This window comes from Cyprinus carpio, chromosome B16 (assembly GCF_018340385.1).
Source record: "Cyprinus carpio isolate SPL01 chromosome B16, ASM1834038v1, whole genome shotgun sequence".
In the NCBI taxonomy this organism is placed as follows: Eukaryota; Metazoa; Chordata; class Actinopteri; order Cypriniformes; family Cyprinidae; genus Cyprinus; species Cyprinus carpio.
In genome coordinates, this window is record NC_056612.1 from 18,361,337 (window position 1) to 18,381,275 (window position 19,939).

Below are 19,939 nucleotides of genomic sequence, written 5' to 3' on the forward strand. Positions count from 1 at the left end.
TGGCATAAAATAAAGCTTAGTATTATGAAAGCACGCGTTAGCGATATCAACTCTACTTCCACAATACACTTTGGTAACCCAAGCACTTTATTTGGTTTGACCTATTATCTAACAGAAAATGTGTAGTAAAGTTAAGTCAAAATTATTTTAAAAATATTGAAATATTGAATCTGTTTTCTCATTTTCTTATTCATAACCATGCTCAAACTTATCTAATATTTATTCAACTTATTGCTAGAAAATTGCGAGGTTACACAAATCTATCTATCTATCTATCTATCTATCTATCTATCTATCTATCTATCTATCTATCTATCTATCTATCTATCTATCTATCTATCTATCTATCTATCTATCTATCTATCGTTCGTTCGTTCGTTCGTTCGTTCGTTCGTTCGTTAAATTACTGCTTTTTCATAGGAATACATTTCCCAAAAGCCTTTGCTGTAAAACATGTGACGCATTTAATCTGCGACTTCTGCGCGTTGTTCGGTGCTGTGTGTTTATCGTTGCATGTTGGCTGATATTCGTATTTTTTATTGAGGTCAGGAGAAAAGAAGCGCTCTGGAAATGTAAGTCTAAGCTCATTTACTCCGATTAATATTTTAAAACCTTGTTCAGCAAATAAATGATGTTTTGATCTAATTCGCGTTCGTTTTCTTGCTCTGTTCGTAGATGTCTCTGGCAGACGAATTGCTTGCCGACTTGGAGGAGGCAGGAGAAGAGGAGGACGAGCTGTATCCCGGCGGAGGAGGGGGTGAGAGTGATGGGGAACCCGGGGAGAATCAAGCCGATGGGGGTCTGGAGGACATACCGGAGGAGATGGAGCTGGATTACAGTGCGACGGAGAGTGTCACATCCATAGCAAAACTAAGACACAGCAAGCCAGTGAGTTCTCAACTTTATTCATTTGACTTTTATCTCTAAATGGATTCGTATAAGTAAGTTACTGTTACACTAGCTTATTGCAAACATCTCGACTTCGTACAGTTTGCTGAAATCATGGATAAAATTGGTCATTATGTTGGAAATCAACGCAAAAATTCAGAAGGTGAGTAACATCCATCTGCTTTACGAACATCCTGGTAATTATTAATTTTCCATGTTTAAGATATTTTTCCACTCTCTTCAGTGTCTGGACCGGTTGAAGCAGACCCAGAGTACAGACTCATTGTCGCCGCCAACAATCTCACAGTGGAAATTGACAATGAACTTAGTGAGTTTAATATTAATTTTATAATGAATATGCAAAATCTTTATCGCCAAATTTCAAGATTTGGTATCACTAATCAAGCACCATAACCTCAATTCCTCTTTATTTCCTCCTCAGATATCATTCACAAGTTTGTTCGTGACAAGTACTCCAAAAGGTTTCCTGAACTGGAGTCTTTGGTGCCAAATGCACTAGACTATATCAGAGCTGTTAAGGTATGAAGAAGCATATTAATTTGGAAAATGTGATGGGCTGAGCATCCTATTTATGCAAAATGTGATGTCACATGATTTAGATCTTCTGATCACTATTTTTTATTTTTGTTTTATTAATGAAGCTTAAACATGAATTCTCCTGTGTGTTTTATATACGATAATGTGTTTGTGTGTCTTCAGGAGCTGGGCAACAGTCTAGAGAAATGCAAAAATAATGAGACCCTCCAGCAGATCCTGACTAATGCTACCATCATGGTGGTCAGTGTTACAGCCTCAACCACACAAGGGTGAGTGAGCAGATATATTTGGTATGATTACAGGAAGAGAACCGTGTTTTTTGTTTGGAACGAGTAGGATTTCAGTGTTCTGTTGATCAAAAGTGACTGTAAAGACTTTTACATAGTTCCAAAAGATTATAATGCAAATAAATTCTGTTTTTGAACTTTCTATTCATCAAAGAATCATAAAAGAAAAAAAATGGAGCATATTAAAAAGAAGTGTATTAAACAGCACGACTGTTTTCAACCTGATGTTATTTAAACACCAAATCAGAATATTAGAATTACTTCTCAATGTTCATGTGACACTGAAGACTGCTGAAAATTCAGCCTTGCTATCACAAGAGTGAATTCCATTTTTAAATATTTTCAAATAGAAAATTATTTCACGATATCACTATAGTTTTGCTCAAATAAATGCAGCCTCGGTGAGGATCATAGACTTTCAGAAATATTTCAAAAACTCTTACCAACCCCAAACTTTTGAACTGCAAACTTTTGAACTTTTTGAACTTAGTTGTTTGTATTTTTGCAGAACAATGCTTGGTGATGATGAGCTTCAGCGATTGGAGGAGGCTTGTGACATGGCTCTTGAGCTCAACCAATCAAAACACAGGATCTATGAGTATGTGGAATCCAGGATGTCATTTATTGCTCCAAATCTTTCAATTATTGTCGGAGCTTCAACTGCTGCCAAAATTATGGGTGAGAACAAGACTGCTGAATTAAAAAGAATTACAAATTACAATTCTGTGACCCACATGACTTTCTTCTGTGTGACACACAAAAGGTAAAAAAAAAAAAAAAAAAAGGTTGTATCTTGTTTGGGGGGAATATTCACTTATACTTTCTACTGTAAAAATCCCTTCAAAATGCAAACCTTCTCCCCTGATTTCAGGTGTTGCTGGTGGTCTGACTAACCTGTCCAAGATGCCTGCGTGTAATCTGATGTTGCTGGGAGCTCAGCGGAGGACGCTGTCTGGATTCAGCAGCACATCCCTGCTGCCCCACACAGGCTACATCTACCACTGTGACGTGGTGCAGTCTCTGCCTCCGGTCAGCATCAACCTTTTTGCTTTCACTTACTTACTTTTCATTGCATTTATTTGATTGTTTTTTCTTTGCTTCCAGGATCTGAGGAGAAAAGCAGCCCGTCTGGTTGCAGCTAAATGCACTCTGTCTGCCCGCGTGGACAGTTTTCACGAGAGCGTGGATGGCAAGGTCAGCAGTGTCATCACGCTCTACACCACTGACTGTACAGATTAGAGTTTACTCACTTCAGATGACAATTAAAGCTAGAGCGTAGTTGCTGCTACTTTGTCAACTTGTTTATTTGTTTATACACAGGTTGGCTATGATTTGAAGGAAGAGATCGAGCGAAAGTTTGATAAATGGCAGGAGCCCCCACCAGTCAAGCAGGTGAAGCCTCTTCCAGCTCCCCTCGATGGACAGAGGAAGAAGAGAGGAGGAAGAAGGTGAGGGTCAAAAGGGCTGGGAATAATGGGTCCTTATGAATCTAATGAAGCAAAATCATTACATAATATTTGGTGAAAAAGAAATAGTTTTTCAAAGGGTTTGAAACATTTTTTTTTATTATATATTGTATTATGTTGTATTATATATTCAAAATATGACCTTACATGGTGTTTCGTCTAAAAGAAACTGAAGATATTGCATTATGACCATATTCTTGACAAGCAAAAATAAAAAAGGGAAGTACAAAAGTATGTTTTTGGCTTACATTACATTATTCATTCTTAAATATGACTACTTGACAATATTTCTTAATTTGTATTTTAAATTTTGCATTGAGATGCTTTTCTTGACAAGTAAGCAAAATACATTTGGAAGGAGGAAAGTACACAAAATTATTTTTGTATTACACTCATTTTTTTAAAACAAATATTACCTGTACACTCTTAAAAAAATTATACAAACAGTAGAAACAATTTTCACTCAGAAATTGCTACTAAATCTCACAAATAATTACACAGGGTTGACAACTAAAACATTGAATTAAACACAAACATGGAATTTTATGTGAAATTTTGAAGTGGAAGAAATAGTATTTTCTTGTAAAACCTACTCCAATAATCAGTAATAAAGTTTTATTTACAACTTTGAAAAAAAAAAATTACATGAACTTGTCATTCTTTTTTTATACTCCCAGGTATCGTAAGATGAAAGAGAGGCTGGGTCTGACAGAAATCAGGAAACATGCCAACAGAATGACATTTGCAGAGGTTAGTTGACCTCTGCTAGTATTGCTCCTGACTCTGCAACTGTGGATTATAAACTTTCTGTCTTTCTCCCTGTAAATCGAAGATGATGCTTATCAGGAGGATCTGGGCTTCAGTCTCGGTCAGCTGGGAAAGTCTGGCAGCGGCAGGGTCAGACAAGCTCAGGTCAACGACTCCACCAAGGCCAGAATATCCAAATCCTTACAGGTTTGCTTGCATACTGTCAAATTAATTTGAATTAAAATTAAAAATTTAAGAGAAAAATCAGTTTCTTCATATTTAAGTGTATTTTATATACACTACTATTCAAAGTTTGGGGTTGGTAAGATTTTTACAAATGTTTTTCAAGTCTCTTATGTTCACTGAGGCTATGTTTATTTATTAGAAATATTGTAAAAATTGATTAAAATTCTGAAATATTATTACAATTCAAAATAGGAACTGTTTTCTATTTTATTATATTTTAAAATGTAATTTATTCCTGTGTTGGTTAAGCCGAATTTTCAAATATGAAATCATTCTAATATGCTGATTTGATGTTTGAGAACCGTGCTTTATCATCAATGTTGTAAACAGTTGTGCTTCTAAATATTTTATGGAAACCTTGATGCTTTTTAATATTCTTTGATGAAAACAAAGTATTCAAGAATATAATTTGATTATTTATTTATTTATTTATTTATTTATTTATTTTTTAAGTATAAAACTCACCAAAAACTTACCCTAAACTAAATAAAAAAACTAGATTAGATTAATATAATAAAATTATTCATTGGTATATATATGTTTTGTTACTGCAGCGGACACTGCAGAAGCAGAGCATGACGTACGGTGGCAAGTCCACTGTCAGAGACCGATCATCTGGAACCAGCTCCAGCGTGGCTTTCACTCCTTTACAGGTGCACAAACTCTTATTTAAAAATGTATTGTTTTTGCAATTTTTTCCTGCCTCTAGGGTGCAGATGTTACATCCTTCACATTCAAATTGTTTTCGCACATTCAAATGCAGTTGCTTTCTGTTTGGTTCCCTTGCTGAAACACTGACAGACAGCCGTGGTTGATTTGTTAGTGAAAAGTCTGTACACTGTCTGCTCTCTGTCAGGGGCTGGAGATTGTGAACCCACAGGCTGCAGAGAAGAAGGTGGCCGAGGCCAATCAGAAATATTTCTCCAACATGGCCGAGTTCCTCAAGGTCAAGCGCGAGAAGGAGGATAAAATGTGAGGCGGTGTGTCAGACTAAGGAAACCATATACACTGACAGCCATGGTCGGATTCACACTTCAGCTGTTAATTTATACTCTGTCACACACCCACTCAGACGGGCTTGTGTGGGAATGGTGACATTATGAGGACAGCACAAGGACACATGACTGGAGATCTAACACATTCTACAGAGAGCAACATATTCTAGATTTTGTTTTTTGTTCATTTTTATCTTTTTAAATATGTACTGAGGAATTGTGTGTTGTCTGTATATATAACAAAAAACAGTAAATGCAAGTTGTTTTTCTTTTCAGCATTTTTTCTTTTTCTTTTTTTCAATTTCAACAACTCTGGACCACACTTTGATCGGATACTTTTACTTATCTAGTTGTACACATTGTTTCCGGTCCTTTTCATTTTAGTTCATAGCCGGCTGTTATTTTCTCTGTGATGCATTTTTTGTCCTTGAGGAAACTCATATTACACTTAAAATGGATTGAAATGGCTCCCACAGAAGATTTAGTTTAGATTGGTAGGCATGTTTGCATAAAATGTTTTTGAATATACAAGCATTTCAATCACTGTCCCATCAGAGGAGACACACTGTTGTCATATTTTTGAATTAAATATCTTGACTTCATATGCAGAATTAAACGCTAAATGACAAAATGGTTTGTGAAATTCATTTTGAATGTTCAAGTAAATGTTTTCTGGTTGTCACCAGTATTGCTTTCCACTTTTTTATTGTGGGATGGATTGTGGCAATACATTTTTGTACAACAAAAGTTTTAACTAGCAAAAAGGTTATAGGTATTATCCTGTCAATCCTGTTATGCCACATTTCACAGTTATGTAATACATTTGAATGAATTATGTGACATTTTCACAGCGTCAGCTCTTACATGATGACCAAGGATCACCATACTTGGCTGTATGTCACGGCTCTTTTGAAAAATATATTTTTTTTTTGTTTTTCACTAGAAGTACATTGAAGAAAAATTGACTAGAAGTGGTGCACCACTAATTTTCGGGTCACAAAAATTGAAATACTCAAAAGATGATAGTTTTAATATGATTTACCATAATTGCAGAATAGTCTATTATTATATATCAGTATGCTAACTAAATTGTATGTTTGACTCTTGCCTCTGGTAAAGTTTTGTACAGCGTTCTCTCTTGTTAAAAAATTTAACTTACTTAAAAATCAATATTTGTGTTTATTTGGCAAAAAGCTGTGCAGTTAGTGGGGTAATGAAAAGACAACCACTGTTTGGTTAAAGTCTGTTTGCAACTTTTTATCATCATTTACATTGGCATATTTGTATTGGTTTATATATGTGTGTGTGTATATATATATATATATATAAACACATTGTATACAAGGTCTTGTTTATGGAGACAACAAGAACACTGAGATTGCATCACAAAAGTATTTTATTGAAATTTTACAACTCTGTTTTTTGTTTCCTCTCAACCTATGAAGCGACATCACAATCGCATGCTGTTCTGTCCATGTCAAAAAGGCAAGGATGATGGTGTTTATTACTGGAGAGAAATAGACAAATGCAATCAGCTGCCCTGTGCATCAAAAATACTTTTCATCTCATCACATTTATATCATTTTGTGTGTTGGTCGAGCCCATCGTTCTCCCCAAACAATAGAGGAAACTGAAATGAATGGAAACTCACATGGGATCGTGTCGAGTAGCAGAACAATGATATTTTGTTTTTATTTAGGGAAACTGTCCAGCAGAGTATGTGAGAATCATTTTGAGATGTGACGTCAAAAACAACTGAGGAAAGTTCGGGGAAGGCTTTTGTTTTACTTTACATGCACACTTCCACACAACAAAAATATTCAGCCATGGACAACCTAAAAGACACTGAAAGAAAGAAAAATAAGGTTTTTAACGTGTACATATTTTAATCTCTGTCTTTTTATTAGATATTTTTGAAGTGAGATCACTCATGCCTTGTTTAACAGACAAATAATCACACGCCACTTAGAAGGCTGACAACTTCAACCCACCTTGCTTGTGAACACGTAAGATAGATGCTACAGAACATTACCCTATCAACGCCAACTTTTTTGCGGTCTAGCAAAACCACATTTAGGTCATGATAAAGGTAGGGAGGTCGAGAGGAATTCAATTGCATAGCAATTTAATGGTCGACACGTTATCTCGCAAGGCAAAGTCACAGTGCCTAAACACTCCCAGAGGGGCTCAATGAAGTAAGAACAACCAATCAATGCATTAGACTCGGGATCTCGCATAATGCCGGTACATCATAGTCAGTATATGTCATCTAAGAGGATAAGACTCGCTAATGCAGCACTCCACCAAACACAAACTACGAGCAAAATGTTTTGTCTGTGGCCAAACCAAATTATTTCCTTTAATTTCTGTCGCTTGACTAGATGGGGTTTTCAGTTAGAACAGAAATGAAGGGGATAAAGACTCAACGTTGAAGGAGGTTCAAATGTTTGCATGTAAACAGGCACTCGACCCCCAGCTCTCTCTCTCTCTCTTTTAAAGAAAAAGGCCAACATCACATCCAACTTTAACCACGACATAGAGTTCATCTCGGAATGTCAACAGCAGCGTTTTCTCTGTCGTAGCGTTCGCCCTCTCTCCCCGTCTCTTCCTCCGTCAGTCACTGCAGGTCTCTGTCCTCCAGGTATCTGTACTCAAACGTAAATCCTTCCTTTTTTCTCTGGCCCCACTTTTCATAGTCAAAGTAAATGTACGTGCCCTACAGACAGAAAAAGAAAAGCAATTTCAAGCATATTATTCATGCATTACATCAAAAAAATTCAATAAAATTCAATAAAAATTCATCAAAACTTGTAGTCTTGATTTGTGTAATATATACACATTTATTTATTACAAATATATTTCCCCCCACTGGTATTGACTACTTTAACTGGTATTGTCACGGCTCTACATAGAGAATTAGGAAATTAAACTCAGTTTGCCATTTTTATTTTCAGTGCTGGGTTTGTACCTGTTCAAACTCATCAGTGATGGTCTTGGGTTCCTCGTGCCGTTGGAACCACATCATGTATTTGGTGTGGAACCTCCACGATTGCTTCTTCAGTGCTTTGGCCGACAGGTACTGTGCCTTTGTGCCCTGAGACAAAATGCCAACCAAGAGAAAAAGTTGCAAAACTGCAACACCCAACAGATGAACTTATTTAAAAGAAACAAACACAGACCTCCAGGTAGTAGAAAATGAAGAAGAGCGTTTCAGTGGACAATCTCTGGTAGAACTCAATAGAGTCCGAATGATGTGGGGGCATCTGGTGGTGGAATGGCGGTGTAGGACAGGGGTTTCTCATCAGGTACTGCCTACAAACAGGCAAAAAACAGACTTGTGTCATATTAGGCCCACATCTTTAGCTTGAGGGTCAGCTGTTTTGGAATGCATTATTTTAATCTGCGTCTAGATTAGAGAGCATATTGTCTACCTGATTCTCTCTGAATCAGACGGGTGGGGCATGTGTGTCCATGCTGCCTCCTCCATTGCCTGTTGGTAAAGCTGCTCTTTACTGAGAGGGGTGGGGCCTAGAGGACACGCCCCTAAAGATGGTGGCAGGTTGACCTCTGAAACAGCAGGCTGAGGAGCCGTTGCAGGTCCAGGTGGGGCTGAGAACAGATTTAAAGGAAAGAAAATTTTGAATGTTTGTGATTATACCAGATTTGTACCTTATGTAACATCTAATCTGGCACACCAAAGCTCAGTCTAGCTGTTAGAGAGGGTGTGCTGTGTGTGCTTGAGTCATTTTAAAGGAGTGGTTGATTGCGATTTCACTTTTTTAACGTTAGTTAGTGTGTAATGTTGCTGTTTGAGCATTAACAATATCCGCAAAGTTGCGGTGCTGAAAGTTCAATGCGAACGAAGATATCGCCTTTTAAAATTCTGGCAGTTTAATGCCTACAAGAACGGCTCATAGGGACTACAATGAGCTACTTCCCAGGTTTGTGTCGTCACAAACCCAGACAAACCCCGCCCCCGGGAACATGCAACGAAGGGGGCGAGGCCATGCTGCGCTGCTTTAGAGAAGAGGAAGAAAACTAGGGGTGCACGTAAAAATCTATTCATATATGAATCGCAATATTGTCTTCTAATGATTCTAATGGATTCACAAGTTTCAAAATCAATGTTCTAAACGTAAGTGCCGTTATGTAACGAAGCTTTGTAAACAAAACGAACGGTTAAAAAAAAATATATATATATAAAAGTGCAGAGAGCAATGATATGCATTGGCCCCCTTCTCCTGCGCCGTCATTACTAAGCAACGGGGCAAACAGCTGCTGGCTTGATGACGCAAACGAACCACGGTTCGGAACCAAATAAGGGTGCTTTCACACTTGGTTCGCTTGCCCGGTCTACACCATTTTATTTGGGTCCGAACCATGGTTCGTTTGCGTCATCAAGCCAGCAGCTGTTTGAACCGTTGCTTAGTAACTACGGCGCAGGAGAAGGCGGCAAATGCATATCATTGCTCTCTGCACTTTTATATATTTACGTTTTTGAACCGTTCGTTTTGTTTACAAAGCTTCGGTACATAATGGCACTTACGTCTGTCTTACGAATGCACTGCAAATGCTCTGAAGAACGCTGAAGGCGAACGGAAATGAGATATACAGCTCTCTGCTTGCAGCGCGTCAGTCACACTCGTCAGGAAAGTGAGTGAAACACACACCAAACACACATTTTTATCAAATAATAAGTCATTAATAGCGGTTCACTTCCGCGATTTGGAACGACTGCGTTCACATCAGCAGCGAACCGTACCGGAGTTCACATGATCCGTACCCCAGACCACCCTATTTAAGCGGACTCGGGTACGGTTTGCGTGTGCGCACTCGAGTTCGGAAGACAGTGTTTACATCATCCAAACGAACCGAACTCTGACGTCAGTCGAACCCGGGTGCGCACCAAAAGTGCTAGTGTGAAAGCACCCTAAAATAATATGAACGCGTCCTGCGGGGGCAGGAGGAGGGGGGAACAATCGAACTCGGGTTCGAACCAGGCAAGCGAACCAAGTGTGAAAGCACCCTAAAAGTATGAGACAACAACAAACAAAAAACATTCCATCAAGAGCCACGCTTTCACAGGTTCTGCGTGATCCTCTGCGTCTCAATCGGGCTCAGATTGATAAGCAATATAGATAGGGTGGCCATAAGCGACGTTCATAAGGGACACGTCCTGGCCAGGATTGAAATATTGCCTAAAACATCCAAAGCAGTTTGACCAATAACATGCAGGTATTGTACATAATCGACCAATCGTGGGGCTGCGCGTGAGAAGGTGAGTTCTACAGGGAACGATCAAAGCGATGCAAAAATGCGCACGTGTTTGTTTGTTTGACTTGAAGCGTCGCTGCGCACCGATCAAAAAAGACACCAAAGTAGTTGCGAGAGCGATTCGAAAGCATAAGGAGCCGTCTGCTTTGCTCTCATGAATGTCACAAAACGATCGACCTGCACAGTGCAAACAGCCAAAACCTGGATATTTTAGGCAATACTAAAATCCTGACAGGGACGTGTCCCGTATGAACGGCGCATATAGCCACCTTGAATATAGACGACGCCATTGTGTACAATCAGGGTTTGAAATTAACAGTCGCCAACCCGCCAAATGCGGATAAAAATCCGTTGAGGCGGGTAACGTTAACGACACAGAACACTAGCCAATTTGGCGGGCAACTTTTGATATGTTCACTCACTCATTTACTTCATGCAAGCCAAATCTGTGCAGGTTTACAGCAAATACTGAACTCGGGAGACATCACATTGTCAAGCAAGTTATATTGCAAACACCAACACTAACTTTTGCATTTAAAGAGTGCGTTCTTTCACTGCATGATTCAGTCTATTAATATACATTAAGAATGATCACAATTCAAGATAAGGGGGCAGAAAATGTATATATTTATATAACTTCATATAGTTAATTAATATTACGCGAAGAGTGCCGTTAAAAAAACAGCATGTTATAAATGTGATATTTATTTTATACAACAGTTCAATAAACAATAAGTTAACATCAAGAGACTTACGTTTTAGACACCGTGCCTGCTTTTGCTCTATTTCACCAACAAAAATCATTCCAAATATAGCCACAGCACTGTTTTGTGTCTCTGAGGAACATGTTTCGTTCCTGAATGAATCAACCGTTTAAATGATTCGGTTCAATCGAAATGACTCACTTATTAAACAATGACTTGCTGCCACCTACTGGCGGTTTTAATTGTTTTAATTTGCCATATCTGTATTCAACATTTCATGTTTAAAATATCAAAACATTATTTCTGCATTTGTAACTGCAGGTTAAAACATTCCATGTCCCTCTAAGCTGCATTAACATCTAAATGCCACTTCATATGCAAATATGAAAAAAAGTGAAAGTGAAAAGAAAGTGATTTTTGTTGATACTTATTTCATTTGTTTAACAACAGCCTAAAGGTGGTCTTATTATTATAATTGACTGATTAAATGTAGGAATTTGACTCACTTGATGATGATGCACACTTACAGAAAAAAAATGGCTTTATAAAAGGTAAAAATCAATTTAAACTTATTAGAAAGATGAATTTCTATTACTGCTGTGAACCGACCACATAGAAAAAGAAATATATCAAAAACTGTAGGAGTCAGCTGTCCACGGTAGTCTTTAAGATATCAGCACAATAACAAACTCAGCAAAATTTTGTCTAATTATCTTTATCGATAAAATTCCAGAAAATATTGAGATAATATTTTTTGTCAATATCGCACACCCCTAGTTCTGACACAATTCTTCCACATGTACAGTACATACATACAGAGAATTGAAATTGCGACGAGACGAGACACGAGACTGGGTTCACGAGAACGAGACGAGATGAGATTAATACTTTTTTAAAGAAATCCTCAATGATGAAATTCATAGGGGAAAACTGTCTTTTATTCAACTGAAAAACACAAAATGCAAAAAAAAAAAAAAAAAAAAAGTAGGTGCATTTTGAAATCAAATTGTACTTTATGAAATTAAATATCTATTTTAATAAATTTTATGCAGGTATAAACATGTAAACACTGTAAAAGGTTTTGCCAAAAACTCAACTGACAGGCAAGTAACTGCACAAAATTATATAGTATACATAAAAATAAATAATAAACAAATAATATCCATTTAAAGTAGCAGTCAGTCAAGTTTATTATTTATTAAACTGATTTCTACTTACATGTTCAGGGCCCTATGAAATGTTTTTTTTTTTTTCTCACTTTCTATTATTTTTATTTTTTATTGTTACCAAATTATGTGTTTTAGCATGTCTAACTATTTGAATGCTTAAAACAACTTAATTTATTCATGTTATTTTTTCTTAAAGTAGCCTTATGAATTTTTTCCCTCAGAAATTCTGTGTTGTGTATTAAAATTTTTCTGGTTATCAAATGAAGGCATTAAACATTAATTTCATAATTTATCATTTAACTATTGAAAATTAAGCAAACTTTATTTTTTTTGGCAAACAAAGGGGATTTACTATTAAAATTAAAACATGGAAGAAATGTTATGTGATTATTCCTTTAAAATAATGTTTGTTTCATTTTAGTAGTAGTAATAATAGGCTGTGTACGTTTCAATCTGGACTTTTATTTTGACGGGTTGCCGTGAATACCTTTACAGTTCTGTGTATGCGATATGACGCTAGTTTTACTCAAATCATACGGTTAAATGGTCATGAAGTGACTCTCAGAGCAGTTCTGGAGATGTTGTTCATGTGTTTACGTCCTCATTTAGTGAGACGGCAGATGCTGAAATCACCGCGAGCGTTATGCACAATGTGCCCAACTTCCGTTTGTGTCATGTTGTATAAGTCTGAAACCGCGCGTCTGCGGCTGGTTTCATTCCTTAAAAGAACACAGGCTGAACATGCAGTTTAACAATTTAAATAGTTAGAAACCGTACTTTTTTTTAATATAATTATAACCTGCAGGCGACGGCTTTATATTTACAGTTTCTAGAAATGCCATGGGCGTGATTTGATTTTAAGTGTAATGACCTACTTTGTTTTGCACAATTAGCACTGAATTCCAATTTTTGAGAAATTCCGTAACATTCCCTGTTAAACTGTGAATTCTGTTTTTATGACTGGATAAAGACTTTACTGCGCAATTTTCCCTCTTATCATGCGTCCATTTGCCTGATGTGAACATAATATTTTACATACCTTACATTACATACCACTGCTGAAAGGGCCAGTGTAATGCCAGTGTCTCCATCCTTTTCCGACACAATAAATCTGAAAGCCGTCTGCACGAGATCATGTACATGGGCCCCCACGTTGCACCACGCTCTTCTTGCAAGACCATCTGTAAGCATTTTTGAAAATCAATATTGCGTCACACCCCATAGTAGACAGCACTGCTCAAGCTGTTTCCGTCCACCTCCCCTACAAGTGTTTCATCTCAGCTGAGAAAATTACGTTTTTTTTTCCTCTTTTCTCACCGTCGCCATTATTAAAAAAACAGAAATTTTTTTCACTTTCTTGGATAATTAATTGGCGGGTCGCATGCCAGTTTTCCAGGTATATATGGGATTCCACTCTCATTTACATGCTGATCAGCAATCATGAGGTGATTTGCATTGACTATTTATGGTTAAAAATGGGCGTGTACAGGGCGGGATATGAGGGCTGGTTCACGTACGCACATACGCACGGTTTTAAAATCGGAATATTTTTTGGCGTACGCCATTTTGGCTTTTGGGCGCACGTAAACTTTTAGTAAAGATCCTACGCATAGTTTTATAAATGAGACCCCTGGTAATTTAAAAATGTAGTAGCCAAATTGGCTTGTGAGTGAAAAGGTTCATTTCAATCCCTGTTTACAATACAACCTGAGCGCATGCTGCTGAGGTGAGGGGCAGGATGTTTAGACGCACTAGAGGTGGTTTAGCCAATCATAAAATACTGGACTAGCTAACCAATCAGAGCCCATCACGCAATTCTGAGGGAGGGTCTTCATAAAAGCAGGAAATTATCGTTTTTTTTAAACAAAGCATTAACATACATTAGACTGCACCCCATAAACACAATCAAGCCTAGAAAAAAAAGTCAACCACCCCTTTAATCATAAGCTTGAAGGTTACTGACAGTTGACTGCTCTACAAACAACCATGTCAGTCAGTTAAATAGGTGATGAAATTTCCCATGATTAGATCAGTGCACTCTCTATTAAACAGGTCAGCACGAAAGGTACCTCGATCTGGGAGGTGTAGTGATGAAATCTCTCCATCCAGTGTCAATCCCAGTGCCGCCCGCTCTGCCATAGCTTTCAAAGAGCTTGGTGGTTCAGGAGCCTGCGAGAGACCAAATGGAACTACATAAGAAACAGCACAATTTAAATCTACAGGAAACTGATTTCATTGTATTCGGTGGGAGTGACTCTTGAGAAATTTGTGTGTGAATTCTGTGCCACTGGCAGAATCTAGTCTAGCCAGGATGAAAAACACACCTTGATGGCTTCTGTGTTGAGTGTGTAGGAGTGTGGGCCATTTAGCAGACTCCCACCACCAGGTGTGCTGTCAGTGAAAGAAGGTGATGGGGAGGAGGGGGGTAGAGTGATAGAACTCAATAAACTGGGGCCATTATCCAGACTACAATACAGAGGAAGTTGGAGAGAGAAAGACAGCGACAATCGATCAATCAATCATATTACTGTTATATTAGCTACAACTCAAAGAATGCAAATGTACACTCACGTTTGATTAGTTGATGAGCTTGAGGATGAGGAATGGCTGTTTTGTGATTGGCTGGCACTGCTGAGTGAGGAGTCTGATGTGTTGTCCGCAACCACAGCACTGTAACCTGTATGGAGAAAAACTAGAATTAAAAAAATATATATTGAAAAAGAGATCAAATAAAAACATCAAAAAGATAAAAAATAACACTAATATTAATAAAAAAAATTTTTAAAAGTATTAAAATAATAATTATTACTATTATTATTACTACAAACATAATATTTATGAGAAAGCAATCATTTAAAATAGTCATAATAAAGACAAAATAATACATTTAAAAAATAAAATCATTTACATTTACAAAAACATTAAAAAGATCAATAATATTACTACTAATAATTATTATTCATATAAATAAAATGCTAAAAACAACAATTAAAGAGATTAAAAGAACAATAAACAAATACAAAAAAAATCAAATTTAAATATTAAAATATAGTTAAAATAATAACAGCAACAACAGTAACAATATAAGATACCTTAAAAATATAAATATTCAAAAAAAAAAAAAGATTTTTAAGATAACAGATGTATTAATAATAATTAATAATAATAATTAAGAGATGAAGGAGACAGCTGGAAAATACAGCCATTATCTTAAGCTAAACATTTATTCCTAATTTGTAAATACAGTGGATAATTAACGGCAAGACTCACTGGTTGCTCCATTTTGTTTGAGGCCGCTAGGGGGTCTTGCAGGCGCTACGTTCGTTCCCACCCCTGCATTCGCCACAGAACTGCTTCCATTTCCACTCAATCCGCTCTCTCCAGTTCCTCCTCCAGGTGCTGTGCCCACATGGCTTACAGGTATCTGTGCAGGCCCCTGGAGAGCCGTCTGCCCTGGTACCAGGTTTAGAATTCCTCCGGTTAGGGCACCGTGACCCGGACTGGACCCTAGCAAGCCCACACTAGCCCCTGTACCCGTACCATTACTTGTCACACCTGTGTTTGCTCCACCTGCACCTGCGCTCGGTACAGATATGCCAGAACTTACACTGCCACTCCCCACCGGACCACTGGAGACACTACCTGCTGTTCCACCTGCAGCCGCCTGGGCATATGGGGCAGGGGTAGAGCCTGAGAGAAGCCCTGCCATGTTGTTGAGAGAACTAGACATGCCGGCCATGCCCAGACCTGGAATCTGAGCCCCACTACTGCTGCTGGTCACCGTCACGCCCCCTTTCCCCAAGCCCAAACCCAGTCTAGAGCCCTCAACCCCAGAAACCGATGATGCCTGGGACTGGGAATTGGAAGTAACTGGGCCAGGTGTGCTTGAACTAGGCAGAGAGGAAGTAGTGGAGGCAGGTAGCGTGGGGTGACTAGGTGGACTAGGTGTGTTGTTAGAAAGAACGGATGTCGAGGACAGTTTGACCTGTGCTTGCGGTTGAGACTGAGGAGCATGCTGCTGCACTGCGCTGCTAAAGCTTCCCAGCAGGCTGCTGCCCCCAGAGACCGCTGTGCAGCCACTGACAACAGTCGCCATAGAAACCAGCGAAGAGGAGGAGGAGGAGGAGCCTGAGGAGGCGGATGAGGAGAAGGACGAGAGAGATGGGTTGCCATTCTTCACGGGAGACTGATCGGAGCAAGAAAGCCATGAGATTAGAAACACAAAGATTACTTTTCTTTAAGAATACATGTCATTTTGGAGGAACAATCCCTTTAAAACATTTCTGTAATAATTTCCTTGTAGGATTTTACAACACAAAAAGTGTAAACTCAGAAGATTGTGCTGGTTATTCTGCTCCACATAATTATAATAGACATTTCAAGCTTCAAAAAGTAAACAAAAGCACCATAAAAGTGATCCATACAACTTGTGTGCTACATTGTATATTATACTAAGTCTCCTGAAGCCATACAAGTACTTTTATAGTGCTTCTGCACTGTAATAAAGTCATACATGTTTAAAACAACAATGTGAGTGTATAAACCTTTAACTGGTACTGAGGTCTCACCTGACTGACTTCACTGTCTGTCGATCGACCTCTCTTATCCTCCGAAATCTCCTGAGCAATACAAAGTCACACATAACATAGTAAGACAATCAATAGTCAATAAAAGACCAGAGAAGAGCATGATTTGAGGTTCTGAGTGATTATAAACGATGGAGATGCTCTGCAGATTAGACTGAGACCAGAGGAAGAATGACAGAAAGCGGATTACCATTGTGCCTGTGGCAGGAGATGGAGGGATGGGGGAAGAGGAAGTGGTGGAGGTCGGTGTGCTGCTGGAGTGAAGGAACATCTCATCTTCATTATGGCCCTGAGGAGACGTCGCCATCAAAGTTGCCGCTGGAGAGAAAGAGATATTTATGAATGTGACCTATCGTGACAATTTACATCAACAACATTCATCCCACACACACAGACTTACGTATTTCCTCCAAGTCCAGATCATCGTAGAGGAACTCATTCTCTTCAAAGTCTGGGTCTTGCGAAGAGTCAATGTAATATTCCACATCATCTTTGATCTTATGGATAGCGTCAACCTGGATCGAATCGTTATCCAGCATCCTCAAGATGGTCTCTAGCATAAGAATGTGGTACCGGTGTCTTTCGATTAATCTCTTTAGTTCTTCAATCCGATCCTGCTTCTGAAGACAACACAATAAACAGATCAGAATAGTATGAGAACAAGTTAGGGTTTCTAACAGTAAGTGTTCACACAATAGTGAAAGCATAAAAAGGAGGACCAAAAAAAAAGACTTAATTTATAATAAAACAGGAAAGCAGTGGAATGAAAGGATGGGGAAATGGAAAAAGTGAAACGCTGACCTCCTTGTCTCCTTTCTTTTTCCGTGTTTGAACAGAGAGGGACTCAACTTCACTTTCAAACTGGTCCACCTGCATGTTCAAAGTGTCTATTGTGTTCTGCGAGAGAGAGAAATCATGTCATTAGTGCACTACTTGAATCCTTTTCAAAGTTTTTCTACCCCCCCACTGTTATCCATGAGCCCTCTTGTACCGTGAGCCACTGTTCCATTTCCTCCTTCTCTTTCTGCGCTGGGTCTACTTTCAGCGCCAAGCCCAGCCCCTCTTTAGAGTAGGCCTTTGTCTTGGTTTCTCTTTCAACCACCTTAAATCGCTCCATTTGCTGAGGAGAAAGAGACAGAGATTCAGGTTAAGGGGTACAAGCTTGACAGATCAAGCGTGGGAAACGTATCTAAGAATTCATTAGGCAAAATTTTAACGTTATGCCAATGCACTGATTTTTTTATACAAAAGTACAAAAGAATTTTGCAAGCTGACAAGTGTGTTAAAATAAAATAGATTTAAGGACTGGTACTGTTTCAATAAGCTTCCGGTTCTCCACTAGCTGCCGTTTGTCTTTGATCTCATTGGATGCCACCCATGTCTTAATCTGGTCTCGTAGCCGCTAAGAAGAAAAACAGGTGAGAACAATTCTACTGATTGAGAACACATATTTTCCCCTTGGTTCTAAAGAAAGTATACAATAATTAATTCTACGCAACAGCTAGTTTCACTTCTCTAAACTGATTGCCCAAGAAGTGTTCCAAGAGTGCCTATACCTAGTCCATCAGCAAGAAACACTTCTGTGCTTGTATTATTCCACTTATCCATGTTCACACAATTCCAACTAAACATCAATTCAGCACATCCATACCTGGAGCTTTTTAATCTCTTTCTTGAGATCAGCCTCATATTTTTCCTTCTGGTTGGCATTGGCTGCATTGTGAAGCTGAGAATGAAATGGATTATTAAAATACAACATCTAACAACAAGTGCACAACTTCTTTAGTTCCCATTTGCATTATGCATTGGTTGTTGAGGTGTTAACATCCCACCTTTTTCCAAATGTCTTCAAACTGTTCGACGCCTTCAGCAACTTTTTTCAAACATCGATCTATTTCACCTGGTTGTGTAAAGCATATGATTATGCATAAGTCAGAAGCTCATCTGATGATTCAGAAAACCTCTGAACAGAGACTACTGTGTACAAGCAATTGTGGCAGTGGAGAGTAGAGAAGAAAATATTTTCTATATCATAACCTTACCTTGTAGTTTTCTCTTATCAGCCATGGCTTCGCTATGATACTGTCTTCATACCTTCTGTCACTGCAAGCACATCAGAGAGACTGTTAACTTGTCCAGTATTCAGTGTGAGGCAGATGGTAAGTGTTTCTACTGCTCCTGACAGAGAGATCTCATCTTAATAGAACACCCTGCTCGATTCACGTTACACTATTTATCTGGGCAAAGAAAACGGTTAATAACTTCAAAGTTAGGGTTAGGTTCGAGTTCTTTCGAGGTAAACAAATAAATGCAACTGCCGCTTTTGCAATCCCCCTAGATAATATCAATTATGAAGAATTTAAATGACAGAGCGCCTTGTTCGTCTTCACAGTTTAGATCACTTACACGCTAACGCCAACACAACCACAGTGTGTTTACGCAGACTCTGATCACTGAGCACTAGCCAACAAGATGCTACCGTGTAAGATCCGCAGCATTTCGTCCCCATATCTCATCTGCACTGATAATATATCACTCTGGCAGAACATATAGACCGAATACTGTACATTTATGCAGTTATCATGGATTAAGCTGCTGTTGTTGTGATGTCGAGCAGCGCTGACGGCTAACCCTCTGCTAGCATACACACATAGTTTTTCAGCAGAAGGTGTGGGGGATTTAAACTCTCAAATTGAATGCACAGTCGTCGTATACCTTTTTCAAAAGTGTGTAATATTCGTCAGTATCTCTATGTGACAGCCACGACCAAAATATCCGCCAATTCCTTATTTCAAATTTGGTAATGTTTTCAGCTCGTCAATCCCCCTTCTGTCCAGTACATTAAAAGATGGCCGGCAGACTCCGCCCACCGCTCGCTGCCGAAGTTCCCGCCTCTCGTCTTTTTTCGTTCTTGTGATTCGTTAAAAATGTCTGTCAATCATTTCTCAAATTGTGACCATTTCCGTTGGACCGCTGATCCCATTGGATGAAATATTGGGTGAAAGGTTATATTTACGGA

The 19,939-nt window shown here is 38.5% G+C and overlaps 2 protein-coding genes across 3 annotated transcripts; one reads left to right on the top strand and one right to left on the bottom strand.

Annotated features, from left to right (window-relative positions):
• Positions 1-417: 417 nt before the first annotated feature.
• LOC109074806 (U4/U6 small nuclear ribonucleoprotein Prp31-like) lies at positions 418-5,818 on the top strand. Its single transcript, XM_042741265.1, has 14 exons — positions 418-572; positions 676-888; positions 991-1,051; positions 1,133-1,216; positions 1,331-1,428; positions 1,609-1,715; positions 2,242-2,411; positions 2,605-2,762; positions 2,838-2,927; positions 3,054-3,181; positions 3,877-3,949; positions 4,025-4,153; positions 4,747-4,845; positions 5,049-5,818. The coding sequence occupies exons 2-14, from the start codon at positions 676-678 to the stop codon at positions 5,166-5,168; spliced, it is 1,530 nt and encodes a 509-aa protein (XP_042597199.1). The 5' UTR covers positions 418-572; the 3' UTR covers positions 5,169-5,818.
• Positions 5,819-6,565: 747 nt separating this feature from the next.
• Positions 6,566-19,793, bottom strand: LOC109074803 (CCR4-NOT transcription complex subunit 3). Of its 2 annotated transcripts, XM_019090826.2 has the most exons (18): positions 19,636-19,793; positions 18,963-19,023; positions 18,753-18,820; positions 18,572-18,646; positions 18,233-18,322; positions 17,912-18,040; positions 17,722-17,817; positions 17,321-17,540; positions 17,111-17,238; positions 16,903-16,953; positions 15,605-16,520; positions 14,906-15,011; positions 14,659-14,800; positions 14,404-14,503; positions 8,619-8,796; positions 8,367-8,499; positions 8,156-8,281; positions 6,566-7,903 (listed from the first exon to the last, which is right to left on the bottom strand). In XM_019090826.2, the coding sequence occupies exons 2-18, from the start codon at positions 18,985-18,987 to the stop codon at positions 7,805-7,807; spliced, it is 2,682 nt and encodes an 893-aa protein (XP_018946371.1). In that variant the 5' UTR covers positions 18,988-19,023; positions 19,636-19,793; the 3' UTR covers positions 6,566-7,804. The 2 variants fall into 2 exon arrangements, with proteins under 2 accessions (XP_018946371.1, XP_042597198.1); XM_042741264.1 differs by lacking the exon at positions 18,233-18,322.
• Positions 19,794-19,939: the final 146 nt, after the last annotated feature.